This window comes from Neophocaena asiaeorientalis, unplaced genomic scaffold (assembly GCF_003031525.2).
Source record: "Neophocaena asiaeorientalis asiaeorientalis breed wild unplaced genomic scaffold, Neophocaena_asiaeorientalis_V1.1 scaffold133, whole genome shotgun sequence".
Taxonomy (NCBI): domain Eukaryota; kingdom Metazoa; phylum Chordata; class Mammalia; order Artiodactyla; family Phocoenidae; genus Neophocaena; species Neophocaena asiaeorientalis.
The window spans coordinates 6,110,176-6,125,911 of record NW_020174429.1 but is presented as its reverse complement, the minus strand read 5'-3'; the positions used below and the strand labels follow the sequence as shown (position 1 = coordinate 6,125,911).

At 41.2% G+C, this 15,736-nt stretch overlaps 1 protein-coding gene across 1 annotated transcript in view; it reads left to right on the top strand.

Moving 5' to 3' along the window:
• MBD2 (methyl-CpG binding domain protein 2) overlaps positions 1–15,415 on the top strand; it is a 91,523-nt gene extending 76,108 nt beyond the window's left edge. Inside the window, exons 8-11 of the mRNA XM_024756809.1 lie at positions 5,518–5,608; positions 6,907–7,084; positions 11,143–11,281; positions 14,936–15,415. Coding sequence (XP_024612577.1) covers positions 5,518–5,608; positions 6,907–7,084; positions 11,143–11,269 — 396 coding nt within the window. The 3' untranslated portion in view covers positions 11,270–11,281; positions 14,936–15,415. The remainder of the gene's footprint in view (positions 1–5,517; positions 5,609–6,906; positions 7,085–11,142; positions 11,282–14,935) is intronic.
• Positions 15,416–15,736: the final 321 nt, after the last annotated feature.

Sequence of the window (15,736 nt, the reverse complement as noted above, 5' to 3'; positions counted from 1 at the left end):
TATTTATTTATTTGGATGCACTGGGTCTTAGTTGCGGCAGGTGCGCTCCTTAGTTGCGGCTCATCAGCTCCTTAGTTGTGGCATGAGAACTCTTAGTTGTGGCATGCATGTGGAATCTAGTTCCCTGACCAGGGATCGAACCCGGGCCCCCTGCATTGGGAGCGCAGAGTCTTAGCCATTGCACCACCAGGGATGTCCCTTGATATCATCTTGAAACCCTGTGCCAGCTTTAGCCAAAATACATTACACGGCCAGGCCTCTTAATTCTACATGAGGAGGAGGCAGGCTTCGGCACCAGTCACCTACAGTGGGCAATTTACACAGCATACTTAGCTGGTAAATGGATTAAGAGCAACTTGACAATTTTCTTAGCAGTTACTGATCTTTCATCTGCCTTTGATTTCATGACTACAAGGGTCTCAGGCCTGTTACTGTTAGCACAGAGCCATGCATGTAAGTGTTCTTCCAGAGCTTTTACTGTTAAGACCAGGACGGTTTAAGCACACTGACCTGAGTTTTAATTCCAGCTGCACCGCTGACTAGTTGTGCACCTTTGGTGAGTTACTGTAGGTGGGACCAATGATGTCTTCTTCAAAATGCTGTAGGAAAGACCGAATTACTGTATGTAAAGCCCTGAGCACAGTGCCAGGCTGAAGGAAGGGGCTCAGTGGGTAAGTGGGAGTTGTCATCCTCCTCCTCTTATTCCACCAAGAGGACATGCCTGGGCACAAACAGAACTTTGGGCAAGCCCTTCTTCTGTTTACACCTAAATAATTTGGTATACCCTTAAATGTACTTTGACACACGTCTTCCTGCAGTGAAAAATAGAAAGGCAAATACCTTCCTCCTGTTCTCTGTGAGGAGAGGATAGCATGATGTGTTTGTTATCTTCTGGTAGAATCAGGAATAACTCGGGGGTCTCGGTGATCAGTGTACACAGCCCTGTGTGTGTACTGCCGTTCTCTCAGCACAGACCAGACCAGCCTTTTTCAAACTGAGATCCCCGGCCTGCATCAGAATCACCTAAGACACTGGTTAAAAAAATAAAATAAAGGCCAGCTATCTAACCCCAGACCTACTGAACAGAATCTCTGGGGCTGAGGTCTTAGAACATGCATATAAAACAAGCCACCCTGGTTATTCTTGTGTATAAAAACCATTTAGAAATACTGGCCCATACTCTCTGTCTCACTCCCCTGCCTTTGCTTAAGCTATTTCCTTGGCTTGGAGTAGTCTTTCCTCTTCTATAGAATTCTTACACATTTTTCGAATGCTAACTCTTCCTAAAAGTCCTTCCAGATTCTCCCAAATTGGAAGTTAATTTTGTATCTTCATTATTGCAATTATTACAGTCTACCTCATAGAGTTTCGCTAGTTTTTCACCAAACAGTAAGCAGCCAGAGGGCAGTGATTGCCTGATTGCCAGTTATCCTAATAACTATCCCTGGTGCCCAGCAAAGTGCTTTGTGTATAATGGGCACTAAAAGAGTATCTGTAATTTGGATGGATTCTCTACTGCTTTTTTCCAATAAAACCTTCTGTTCTGACTTCCTCCGAAGAGCACAGATCCCTTCAGAGTACGTATTATTAAGCTCAGGGTGATGGAGGACAGTCCTAATAAACACGATCAGCCTTACATCCCAGCACATCAGAATTGGGATGTGTGTTTGTGCATGATGTGAGCAATTGTTTGACACCCCCATTTCTTCCTCACCCTCATCTTTGGATATCATTTGTAAGGCATGTTGAAAGAGTCTGCCAAAGTCCTAGTTATAACACATCATCATGCTTGTCCTCTGGGACTCTAAGATAAAGTACTTGCAGCTGTGCTTCCACTGATGTCATAGAGGTGTTTCCTACATTCATGTGAGGAGCAAAGGTGTAGAGATGAACTCCACTTTCTAGCAGGATGGTTTCTCCAAAGCTGCACTGTCCCTGTCAGTGATATTTTAGGCAGTCTTTTTCATTTGGGACAACTTTTAATCACGTCCTGTGCTTCTCTATCGACTGGCTTGTTGGACAGGGCATTGCCCAGATCGTTGGCAATTTAAAGTGATGAACACATGGGAGCTATCCAGTTCTCTTATATACTGGAGGGTGACAAAGAAAACATGGTATTAGAGGAGGGTCTGATTAGTGGCGATTAGAAAGGGATTTAGTAACTGAGAGGGATAGCACATTAGGGAGTTTCTCCAAATATTAGATCCTTAAAAGTCTTACATTGATTATTTGACCTCACACAAGGCAGCAAGGTTAAGCCGTGAAAACTATTGGATTTGGCAGGTGAAATCAGATTTTCATTGGGTAGATTAGGATTTATGAAGGCAATAGTGTTCATGAAAGTATGGTGGAGAAGACAGCTGTCCTAGTGGGGGACTCCTTACAAATTTAGGGAGATTCATCTTTTCGATATTTCTGTCTTTAGATTTCTACTGGAAATTCAATAAAAAGAACTCTAGATTACCACAGTTAATCACCTCGTAAACACGTGGAATACATAAATGAGTAGATCAGAAATTTTAATTTCAGGCAGAGGAAGACCTCTCCCTTTCGCTGCAGCCCTCCAAAGCATTCAGGGCTATAAAGTGACCAGAGATAACGAGAAAAGGTCACTGAACTTGGTGAGAGGAGCTGACTAACAGTAAGCTCCTTTACTGTTTTAACAGTAAATTTAATGGAAATGCATGGGATAGGGGCTGGGGTAATAAAGTTGAACTGGGCCTGGGAGAATGGAGATAGTGCATGTTGATCATTCCTTGAGCAATTGGCTTGGGAAAAAAAATGGTAATTGTATCAGCGGGATAAAGTTTATGTTTATATAAAAAAAAAAAAACAGAGAGTACAATTCCAGCACCCCAAGGAATTCCCTTGTGCTAACCCCTTACAGTGAAACCCTCCCTCCACCCCTAATCCCTGGCAACCATCCCTGTAGTTTTTTCTTTTTTAGGATGTCATATAAATCCAATCATACAATATGTAAAAGACTGGACTACTGCACTTAGCATAATGCCTGCTCAGTATAAATTTTAAACATATTTTAAAGTACAAAGAATCCCCCCTCTCCAAAACAAAACAAGCAGGAACCTGAGAAGATGGGTGTAGAGAAAGTGAGTTAGGGACATATTGAAATGTAAACAGACATCTAGCTCATGAAGATGGTTCCAGTCCTCATGGAACCTAGGCAAGCTTGTTAGCTTTGAACGCATGGTGGACAGGATGGAGAGGAGGGCAGTGGTACCCCTGACCAGTTAAATATTTTCTTTTCTCAAACTAGCCTCCTTTCCTGCTCTGAACTTTCCCACTACCTCCCCACTTCTCAGGGTGGGTAGGGGCAGGGAGAAATACACACATACGCACTTACACATTCATAAATACATGTATCTCCATTTTCATGGCATAAGCATTTCATTTATAAAGAGCTCATCAACCTTTCAGTTTCAGCTTCGCATTTAGTTGAGGGCTATCAGATGACGCGTAGTGGTACCAGGATTTGTAATCTAGAGCTGTACACTTGTTTCTCAATCCAAGATTTATTCTGCAAAATTTTTCTTTCTAAATTTTTTTTCCTTCAAATTAATAGGAATTTAAACATTAAAAATTATAGAGGGTAAACAATTTAACTTTTGCTATCTAGAATTGGAATTTTTAGGTGTAATTTGTTAGCAATCATCTCTGTACAAGGTTTTCAAACTTGGTTTTTGGCAGTGTTATTTTTACAAATTATATATATAATTTTATTATAAAAGCACTTACTAATCTCATATTCACTGACTCCCTCTGTATGCTTTTTCATTAGGAATTAACTGCACTTTCGTTTTTCTTGTTTTTATCCTATAGTTGTGATATTCAAAGCATAGATGATTGTTATTTGGGGAAAAGCAGGCAGACTTTCTTGAGACATTTATCACATTCATTAATTATTACCTTCACCTAACTATTTTTCTCATGACGGTTGATATGTTCATGTCCTCATATGTGTTGACCACATATTCTGCTGCTGATGTAATTTGTGTGGAGATACAAGGAGCTGTTAACCACATACCAGAGGTCTTCAAAGGACAGTGAAGCAGGTTACTCTTGGTGCTAGCATTGTGGTTATTATATAATCTAACATATTATTGTTCTGCCATAAATAGAAGTATTTTACTGTATCTTTTCATTTGTCTGGAAGGCGATTATTTGATACTTTTCATATATCCTGAAGTTAGAATATAAGCCTGAAAAGCCCTCAGAGTGGTCAAAATTTGTTAAAAGTAAATGTGATGAACCTTATTCCTACTCTGTGACAGGTGTTTACATATATTGCTTTATTTAATCTCCACAGTAATCTTATGTGATAGTCATTGCTGCCACATTTTACAGAAGAGGAAATTGAAACTCTGGAGGTTATAGAACTTGTCCAGGGTCATACATCTATAGCTGGGCTCTCAACTTGGGTTTGTGTGTCCCTCAAGATCCTGATTCTGAGTCCATTTACTCCCACATTCAGTCATTCACACAAATATTTTTTCAGTATTTACCATGTGACAGGCCCTGGGTATCCAGGGTTAAAGACAGGTATATCGAATCCTGAGGAATTCCTTTATCTGTTTTTTGGGCTGTAGTAAATATGAAGCAGACTAGAAAAGAGATGAGGCTTAAGGACAAAGACACTGTCTTATCTACTGTTGCATCCACAGGACAAGCACAGCACATAGTAGGAGCTCAATAAATATATGTCGAATGGTTGAATGATATTAGTGAGAAGTAATAGCCAACTAGGAGAGAGAACTAAGTGTAGGAAGGGTGTAAAATCAAACAGAACTGTCCTGGACCATTTAGTGTTTGAATAAGCAATTGCGTACCTCAGTAGCCCCAGAGGGTGTGAAGAGACTTCAGTGTGCGCTCACTGGTGCCAGAAGGATGACCTGGGGCCCCCGAGTGGCTAAGGCGACCCAGGCTCTGTGCAACAGGAAGAGAGTCACTCATGAATATTACATCCTGTTTAAAAAGCAAGGAAGTATGTAAGACATTTTAGGCAAGTTTCCATTAAAAAATGGCCTTTTCCCCTTAAAGTATGCTACAGGGCTAAACTTCAGTGTCTGGGAAAAATCACATAGATGGAGGAGTTATTTCCCAAACAATATCGGATTAAGAGGTATTACATAATATAGTTTTTTTCTTTCCTGGTAAATTATAACATTAAATTTTCATGCCAAATGAACCTTTAAAAAATTCAAGTTATACTCTTTGGAAGATACCTTATAAAGGACTATATATAGTACATAGCACATAAATATCTATTGTATGTAACAAGTGAATAGGTTGCTAGAATAACAAAAGTTTTTGAGTAATATAACTTGAAAGAATTATGATGTGTTGAAGTCATGTTTGGAATATCATTTAGCTTTTTGTAAGGAAAAAGTGGGGAAATTAGGAAACTACTGAAATGATTTCAATTTCATTATTCAACAGCATCGATGCGCTACTTTCTTGTCCCAAGAATGTATCTATTAACAGTGATGTTTTGCCTTACAGCTTTTCTGGGAGAAGAGGCTACAAGGACTTAGTGCATCAGATGTAACTGAACAAATTATAAAAACCATGGAACTACCTAAAGGTCTTCAAGGTATTATCCAAGTTCAGTTGAGAAGTACCTACTATGTGCCAGGCTCTGTGTTAGGTGCAGTGGAGTCAGACATGATTGAGACAAGTCTTTGCTTTGGGGACTGTATGCCTTGTTGGATGAGGTACCTCTTGGGTTTTAGTAAACCCAGAGGAAATGTACCTGAAAAGCTTGTATGTTGCAGGGATGCGTCAGGGCAGTGTCTCACTTAAGATTTTTTTCTGCGTGTACATTTTGGCTTTAGGTTAGTTAGGTTCGTCATGTAAATTAACGCATGTTCTGCTTTTAGAACCAAATGCAGCTGAATGATAGGATGCAGCTCAAAGCAGCATCTGGCCCCAGCACATGCTCTTTCTGTCCTCCTCTTATCAAAAGAGCAGCCAACAGCTCTCCTTCTGCCTCTCCCTCCACAAACTGCTGCTGCAAGTAGCAGTGGGAGCAGATGCCCTTTGGTCCAGTGACAGGAGTGAGTGGGATCTGGGGTGGAGAGCTCAGCTGCTGGTGTGCTTGTCATATCATATGTTAATTCCAACTTCTAGAGAAGCATTATTTTTCAAGTATTGGAACTTTGGCTTCTAAAACTTGATACATTGTGGATTGCTCAAAAATCCTCATAATTCATGGTTAGAATATTGTCTCATCCCTCTGTGCTCTTGGAAATTATTGCTTTAACTAGTTTAACAAGTTTAGGACTTTAAGCAATGCACTTAAATGTAGCCATGGTTCCAGTCTCCTACATGTAGTCAAGGTGTGCAGTTTTTAATTCTGTTAATTTGGATATTTTGTTAGGTATTTGAAAAAGCTGTTAAAGGTGCAGGTACAGCGTACTTGCATTGGCTTTTCCTTTGAAATCCCTACACAAAAAAGATAAGTTTTGAGATATGGCTGGAAACGAATGTTAAACAGCTACAGGGGAAACTATTCCAGGATCCTAGGGACACATTAATAGGGATACTGGAGTGTAATATGACCTTAGAAGGGACTTAGATATTAAAATAATTGAACTTGCTTGTGGAAATGTAGCCAACTTTTAAAAAGTTTAATACTTTGGAAAATGTATTTTTAAGTTATGTTAAAGTTTTATTATAATACTCAGGTATTTTGTTACTGTTTCTTTAATGTTAATTCTTTGGTGTATAATAACTAAATAGATATGCTATTGTCCTTTGCTGCTTTGGCTTGTGTCAGTTTTAAATAGCTGATCCCAAATGAATATAAAGATATCAGTTGTTTTAGGTTACATAAGGTTTGCTCAGCACATCTAGAAATTTCCTTTAACTCATATATGTTTCTAATTGCAGGAGTTGGTCCAGGTAGTAATGACGAGACCCTTTTATCTGCTGTTGCCAGTGCTTTGCACACAAGCTCTGCACCGATCACAGGGCAAGTCTCCGCTGCTGTGGAAAAGAACCCCGCTGTTTGGCTTAACACATCTCAACCCCTCTGCAAGGCTTTCATTGTCACAGATGAAGACATTAGGTAAGGCAGCTTAACATGGCTTCAAAAGCTTGTCTTTTACACTTGTTACATTTTATACTGCCTGTTAGGTTCCGTGGCACATCTAGTAAGTGATGAATCAATCAGAAGGAGCTTTTGTGAAACTAATGAAAGGTGATAGAGAACATTTAAAACAAATACATGCTTGAAAAAGGTAGCAGTGCTGTGTATAAGGCATATCATCACGATGATGTCCAAAGGACAGATCAGTTGTACTCTTTCCACATCATTTTTGCAGTGTCTTATGAAATCTGGGGTTCTGCCTTTCTGCTCTAAGAACCCCTTCATTCAGTTATGCCTTTTGTGATTGCTGACTGCGTTGGTTCGTCTGCAGTAGCAGTTCATTGCCGTGCTACTTTAAGTTCAGTTGTGTTTTCAAAATTCAGTTTACTTATCTTGATTATATTTACCTCACTTAAGCTCAATTTAGAGATTTATTTATCTCTACTTAAACCTGTTTCAAGTAAAAATTTAAGGTGACTCCAAAGACACACACACACACACACACACACACACACAGTGAAGCCAGATAAGAAGCAAATGAGAAGAAAGACAAAGCAAATGAGGAGAGGACACAAGTGCATCTTTTAACATCTTTTACTCTTTCTGAGGTTGGGCCACAAATTAGGTTTTTAGCAGCCAATTTTGAAAGGAAGACATATAGCTCAGATTGATAATGCCCAAGGAGTATAAGCAAACCATTGCTCAAGAGAAACAAAACTATTCCAGATATTTAAGACCACAAAGAAATTCTTATATGGGATTTGTGAACTTCAGTATTATTACTCTAGAATGATTGTATAGTATACTGTATTTCCTTTAAATACAGGGCAGTGTGTATACTTCACTGTTTCTATCCTCTGAATATAAACCAGAGAGCTTTACTGGAGTATTATTCCTAGACCAAACTGGCAGAAGGCACTTTTGAATTTAAAAATGTGTATTGTATTTGTATTTTTTTTTGTAAATCCATGAAAGTTGGCATTAGAATGTTTTTAAATGCCTGAGTCTAGCTAGGTTTATAATTGGAAAACCTTTCCTGGGTTTGAAAGTGGTTCCTTTTGCAAAGATGTAGAATGGTTCAAAGTTGCATTCAGATGCCTTTATTACATAGAATTTACGATCAGTGTTATTTTTTAAGAAAAACAAAATGTAAAATCAGGGAAGGGAATCAACTTGCTCTTTGGACAATTCTTACCTTTGAGGAAGGAAATTACTCAGGAGACAAGTTCCTATCTGTCTTGGAATGAGTACCCAGTTAATCAGCAGGGATTCCTCCAGGTCATTATGGGGGTTGACTGAGGTTCTCTGAGTGATGTCTTGGGAATGCTGACGGCTTCAACACCAGATCTTTTGACAGTGGAGGAAGCTGTCTCAAAGCCAAATCTGGATGCTTTCCTTTTAGGGTAAACTTGTCTAACAAATTGTCCATTTGATTTCATTGTCATAACAGAAATTATTAAGCAAACATTTCTTGTTGAATTAGTACAGGTTCAAAATACATGACTGCAAATGGAATTGTTACCCTTTCTCCAATTGGGTAGCCAATAATCTGTCTGTATTAAACCTTCAACTAAGAATCTCAACATTAAGCACATATATTTTCATCAGTCTTGATACTGTTTTCACCCACGGGTGTATTTGTTTTCTAATACTGAGTAACAAGTTCTCACAAACCTCACAGCTTAAAACAATACCTATTTATAGCTCTCAGTTCAGTAGGTCAGAAGTCTGGGACAGGCATGACTGGATTCCCTTCCCGTGGTCTTACAAAGCTGAAATCCAAGCGTCGGTAGGACTGCAGGCCTTCTGGAGCCTGGGCTCCTCCTAAGTTTGTTGCAGAATTCATTTCTTTGTAGTTGTAAGAATGAGGCCCCTGTTCTCTTGTTGACTGTGGGATGAGGCCCTTCACAGCAGTTAAAGGCTGCCAGCATTTCCTTGCCCCATGGCTCCCTTAATATCCCCTCTCCTGCTTCTTTCTGGAAGGGCCCAGCCCCTTTTAAAGCCTCTTCTTATTAGATCAGGCCCTCTATGATAATCCCTTTTGATTAACTCAAGGTCAGTTATTAGTAACCTAATCATAGAATGATAGCTCAGTCATATTCATAAGTTCTGCCTGCCCTTAGGGGAGAGAATTGTACTAGGAATGTAAGCAGGGGCAGGTGGGGACACCTTGGGGACTGTGTTAGAATTCTGCCTACCACATCCAGCAGATGCTTTAATTTCAGTTTTCATAAATGTGGGAAGCAGTGCTCAAGACAAAAGAGAAACAGTGGCCAATGTCAAGAGTTTCAGATATACTTCTCTAGCCAAAAGCACCATTCCTTCCATTTTCTTTGTCTTCCTGATGGGGTGACTTTAGGGCAGTTGTGTAGACTCTCATACACTGTTACTAGGCATGAGAGACTGCCATGAGACTGATAAGCCATTTATCATAAAGCTGGAGTCAGTGAGCCAGTGGCAGGGCTAACTGTTTAAGAAATAAACATTGTGTTCTTCATGACTCTGCTCCACTCTATGAAAATCGGTTGAACTTCAGTTTCTGTTAATATGATCGAGGCTACAGAGCTCGATTAATTCAGTGACAGATCCCCTCTTTTTGAAAATTCATTTAAAACGTATAAGTCCAAACCTTTTATCTCTTTGTGCTGTTTTTAGAGTTTAGTAAAGATGACGTCTAAAGTTTCTGTGTTTACACAGTATATGTTAATTTTACTACCTTGGACATGGTCTCATGAGATAGAGAGACGTGGGGACTAGACTACAGTAGACACGACTTTACAACTGGTTGAGTGCCCAAGGGGTGAATACTCAGGGCATCTTAGTGGAGTCTTCTGGAACATTGCTCCTCTACCCTTCTGCTTTCCCAGGTTTGGGGCATTGTTATAATTTGTCTTCCTCAACTACTGATGGAGAAAATCACTTCTTCTTTCAGTAGAGCCATCAGTATTCCTTGTTGCATCTCTCATTTGTCCCAGGGCTGCTCCGTCTCCCATTCTGTATCCATCCTAACCACCTTTCCTTTGGTCTCAGGAGGGGACTCGTCCTGTTTTCTAATCAAGGCTCATCCTCCCAGCTGGGCCTTTGCCTCTCTCCCTTTCTTGCTTTTTTTCTAAGTCTTTTACTTAGCCAGTCTTGTCCCTTCCCTTGTGTCTTCAACCATTGCCTCTCCACTGGGTTCTGGAGGCAAATTTCTATTTACCATCTTCATTTGCTAGAACTGTTTTAGGAATCCCTCTTTTGCCCTGTCGAGGAGCTAGTCTCCGTTTTTTTCCTGCTTTTTTAAGATGAATTGTATACCAATAGCCTTTCTTCCTGTGCTTTGTTTTTCACCTAATGGTTCTGAACTTTTTTATGACTCGGTGTTATTAACTCTCACTTTTGAGGTTCCTTTAGAGTCCCCAAGACACAGGGAAACTTGTGGCATATTCTTAACCTACTCAGCTCATCTCAGTTCAAGAGTCTTTTCATTCCCTGTCCTTGGTGTACAGGATCACGTGGTCTTGGTTCCTTCCTGATGGCCTGCTCCCAGCAGGCCTGGGAACCCAGGGAGAACTCCAACTACCTTTCACCTGACATAGCAGAGAGTGGCAGCGAGATCCCAGCTCATCATGCCTCCACCTCCTCTGTCTTTCTCAGTGCTTCACTGAGCAAATCTCTTCTCCTTCTTTATTTTCTGTATTCCTTCCCCGCTTTTAAATTATTTCTAATTATCCTTTATAGGAATAACCCTGAATCTTCACATATTTGAAGTTTGTGAAGTTGTAGAAAAGGTCACTGAAATAAATCTACTCCTGCCGGAATTCTCTGTGAGATGAGGGCTATCTGCCTGTCTGAATGTCCCTCTTTTTGACAGAGTTCATTCCCCATGTGACTTGGTTTTGTGAGGGTAGAAGCAACTTTTGCAAAGTCTAAGGAGAAGGAAATGTATGTTTCTCAGGAATTTTCATGACTTTGAAGTAAAGATAAACCATTTCGGCAGCTTCATTGTTCCAGTACTGGCCAAATTATTAGTATCTTTTTACTCTGTTTTTAAAAAGGAAACAGGAAGAGCGAGTACAACAAGTGCGTAAGAAATTGGAAGAAGCACTGATGGCAGACATCTTGTCACGAGCTGCTGATACGGAGGAGATGGGCATTGAAATGGACAGTGGAGATGAAGCCTAAGATTAGCATCAGGTAAAGCAACACCGGAGAGACGTGGAACTTAAGGTCTTTTATTTCCTCGCTTTTGCCCTTGTCGCCCGATTCAGCAGTGCCCACAAAGCCTTCTCGTCTGCAGATCCTGTGCATGTGCTGTTGTTTGGCCCCTCTGTATTGAAGGACCATATAAGCGTGGCATCCTTTTGTTCTCATTATGTGAAGATGTTCACACCCCTGCAGCCACTTGCAAGGGATCTGGTCTCCAAGGTGTCACCAGAGAAAAGCAGAAGGAGGAGGAAAGGACTCTGCCAGGGAGGGAGAAGCAGCTACAGGAGATGAAGGCACCATCACCTCTACCACAGTAGCTCTCTGGGGTCTGTTGTCCCCTCTGTAAAATTATGGTCACAAAGTAGGCCAAAATCCCTCCTTCTTTCCCTCCGTTTCTGTTCTCTCTAGCACAGACTTGGTGCAGGGAGAATGAGAAGGACATTTTAAAGTAGGATAAAGAATTTACCTTAAAAAGTACAAATTATGAACCGGTCCTGAACTCACGTAGGAGTCTCACAGTCTCTGTTCCATCGGGTACATGTTCTCTTCAGATGACTACACTCCCGTCTCCAAGGGTTTATGTGGCATGTTGCTCCCCAACTTCTATCCTGCTTCGTTTTTGGGGGCCATGTCTTTCTGCCAACCCCAAGCCAATTATTTATTTGCATCCTCTGAAGGCAAAACTGAGTGTTGGGTGGTGGTGTTGGGAGGGAAGGAGAAAGGGATGGGCCGAGAAGCAGAGCGAGCGGAGCCGAGCGGGAGTCTCACCCCGTGGCGCCCTTCGAGCCCGTCTCTGCCCCTCACACCTCGTCCTCATAGTCGGTCCTGCATTCAGTGCTGGGTCCTGGGGACACCCCCACGCTCACAGAGCTTACCATACAGTTGTATGAAACAGATGCTCACATAGCTGTATGATCACCAACTGTGATCAGTGCGATAAAGGGAAAATGAAGGTGCTGGGAGAGCCGCTGGCGGGGGAGCTAATGCGATGTGAGGGCCAACAAGAATTTGGGGATGTGGCATTTACGGTGAGCCTGAAAGGCGGGTAGGAGTGAGCAGGAGAAGTTAGGGGGAAACGGTTCTCATCCAAAGAAATAGCAGGGACAACTCAGTTCCTTTAAGGAGCAAAGGAAAGGTCACTGTGGTTGGCACGTAGGAAGTCTGGGGAGGGTTAGAAAGTGTGGAGACGAATCAAATCCTGGTGAGCCTTGTGCATTCTTAAGGATTCTGAGCCTCGTCATTGAAACCACTGGGAACCCACTGAAGGCTGCGTAAAGCGATTAGATGTGCTTATTTATAAAGTCCCTACGGCTGCTGCGTGAAAAAGGATGTCCTCTCTAAGGAAAGCTTAGAAGCAGGGAGACCAGTTAGGAGGCTGCCGTAGTCCCCCAAGAGGTGACGGTGGCTTCATGAGGGTCTCAGCAAGCGGATGTGGAGAAAAAGAGGAAAAGGCCAATTTGAGATGTATTTGGAGGTAGAATCGACTTGACTGGGTGACTGACTGTTAGTGAGGGTGAGCGAGTGGGATGAATGACTCCAGGTGTTTTACCGGAGCCACTGGATGGATGGGGAGGGGTCCTGTTTAGAGGGTCGTACTGAGGGTGTGCATGCAGGGGGGATGAATTCATTGTTAACACAGTCTTTCCTTCCCGTCAGTGCTCTGTCTTAATTCAGGGAGTGGCCCATGCCACAGTGACACAGGTCAGGTAATAATCACAGTGTCTTCCGCTTACATAGCCAGGGACAGCAGCAACATTTCGGTCACACAGTTTCCTGACCACGCAGAACCTTTGAAATCGAGTTCAGTGCTATTTTAAGTGGTTTTGTCTTGTTTTCCGTATCGAGGACAGGAAGATGCCGTGTTGACACTGAATCTTGTTTTCCACTCCGATCAGGATGTGTTTTATGGACGTTGATGAGCGGACTTAACGTGTGTACAGTCTCTCAGAGGCAAGTCTGCAGCGTGTTTCTTTTCTGCAGAGACTTCAGTGCGGTGTGGGAATCTGGACCATTGCGCCTGCACCACATCAGAACCGACTCTGGGAAAGCCCTCTTCTTCTCCAGAGCTTTTTGTTGTTTTGCAGACTTTTTTCCTGAAAACAATTTAGAATATTCAAGGGTCATGTAGTTGAGGTTTTACGGGACCCTCACTTACTTGGCAGACTACTTTGCAGGTTGACGTCAGGGCAGCACCCTAATCTATGTAAGCGAGCCTGTGGTTAATGCACGAATAAACTAATTAAAGTTGAGGGATTAAAGTTTTAATATGTACTTAAAGAGTAGCCGTCACTTTAGCATGGTGCTAGGGAGAGATCTGCATTACGTGTATCATATTCTAAACTTGAGAATGGTATTATTAGACCAGGCCATTAGACTTGTAGGTTATGGAAGATTTAGATGTACTTCTTAATTATCAAAATTAAATTTACCTAAGTCACTAATTTAGCCCCCCACGTACATCTAAAGTGTTTAATAAACCAGAGCCCTGCCGCATGACTTAATTAGGTGTTCATAATAACCTGTGGAATAGGTAGGACTTAGCTTGACTAAAGGTGGGACATGGTCAAGTTCACGTGGCTGCCAAGAGATGGAACCTGTAACATGCGGTTCTGCTTAGGTCTGTTCACCGCATTATGACATGGATGCTCTTTTTGACGGTCCTTATTAGCAAAATGGACCTTAATTTGTATGTATACATATATTTGGCAGGCGCAGAGTTTAGGAAGCTGTCAGCGGAGGTGTAACTCCAAGTTTCGTGCAGTCGCAAGGAGAGATTTCAGCTCTGCTTCCTTAGTCACACAGCCCCTGAGGCTCAGTTGTGGTTTCAGCCCACCTCTGCGTGTGTTCCTCCCGCCAGAATCTGCTCCAGAGATTGCCGGAACAGATGAGCCCGTCAGGGAGGACGGAGCTGAGGCTGTTATTGGTCGGGGCGAGCAGGCGTGCGTGCGTGCGCCCGTGTGTGTGTGTGTGTGTGTGTGTGTGTGTGTACACACACCGTCAATAGCAGGTTGAGGTTTGCTGTGTCACTTAAGATTTTACACTCAAGAGGAGTGCCCAGCTTATCAAACATTTTAGGAGTGACTGCGAGAAGAAGAAAACTATAAGAACAAAAGTGTTAAAACCTTTAGCTGTAAATGAGCTGGAGTATCAAATACGGAAGCAGTTGAATCACAGAACCATTTTACCCAAGTTAAGCAGTAATAAAACTTCAGTACGTTTCTATCATCTGTAAATTCTGAGAAGTAAAATAAATTATTGTGAAATAAAAGAAATCATTGTTAGAAATTTTCCTAAAAAGGTATGTTTGGATTTGGCTACGTCTGTTATATTTTCTTCATTTGTATGCCCTGTGATTTCTCTTTTTATGCTGATTTAATTAATGATAGAAAATATTTTCATAAGCATACAAAGGGATACATATGATTTATTTGAAAATGAAGTGAGTATTAAGGGTTATTTTCAAAATAAAACACTTGAAACAACGAAGGGAAATGTTGAGCACTTTTTATGTACAAAGTGCTGTAACTAAATGCTGTCAGGCTCTAAAAATCCTATTCTAAGTGAAATTTGGCCTCTAACTGTTTTGCTGACCTTACCTGAGAAATCACTGAATTACTTAAGTTTGTTTGTTTTTTCTTACAGGTAACTTTCGACCGACTTTCCCCAAGAGAAAATTCCTAGAATTGAACAAAAACGTTTCCACTGGGTTTCGCCTGTAAGAAAAAAAATGCACCCAAGCACATAGAGCTTTTTAATAGCACTAACCAATGCCTTTTTAGATGTATTTTTGATGTATATATCTATTATTCAAAAATGATGTTTATTTTGAGTCCCAGGACTTAAAATTAGCCTTTTGTAATATCTGTCAAGCAGGACCCTGAAGATGAAGCTGAGCTTTTCATGCCAGGTGCAATCTACTGGAAATGTAGCACTTAACGTGAAATATTCGTCTCCCCCGCAATTTTAATATGAACGGATCAGGAGTTACCAAATAAATTTCCCAATGAAAGCTTATCGTGACTTCACTGTATATAAACAGATTTTTATACTTTATTGAAAGAGGACACCTGTACATTCTTCCATCATCACTGTAAAGACAAATAAATGATTCTATTCACAGACTGATTGGAATTCTTTCTGTTAAGGAGCAACAATACATAGCCCCTCCTTAGGATTCCTGGTTCACATTCAACTGTGATCCCTGGGACTTAGGTTTGAAATGGAGGTAGTAGCAAATAGTTCATACATTTGCAGTGTGCCTCTGGATATCATGACAATTGCGCTGCTTTCAGCAGAATTATAAGTTGTTGTGTAGCATGGGTAATTTTTTTCCCCTTGCCTGTAACGAGTACTTTTGTTAGTTCTATAAAAATAAGGCATTTTCTTCCCTTGGGCATGAGTTAGGTACACAGGTGCGCTTCAGATGTTACTGGAAGTCCATGT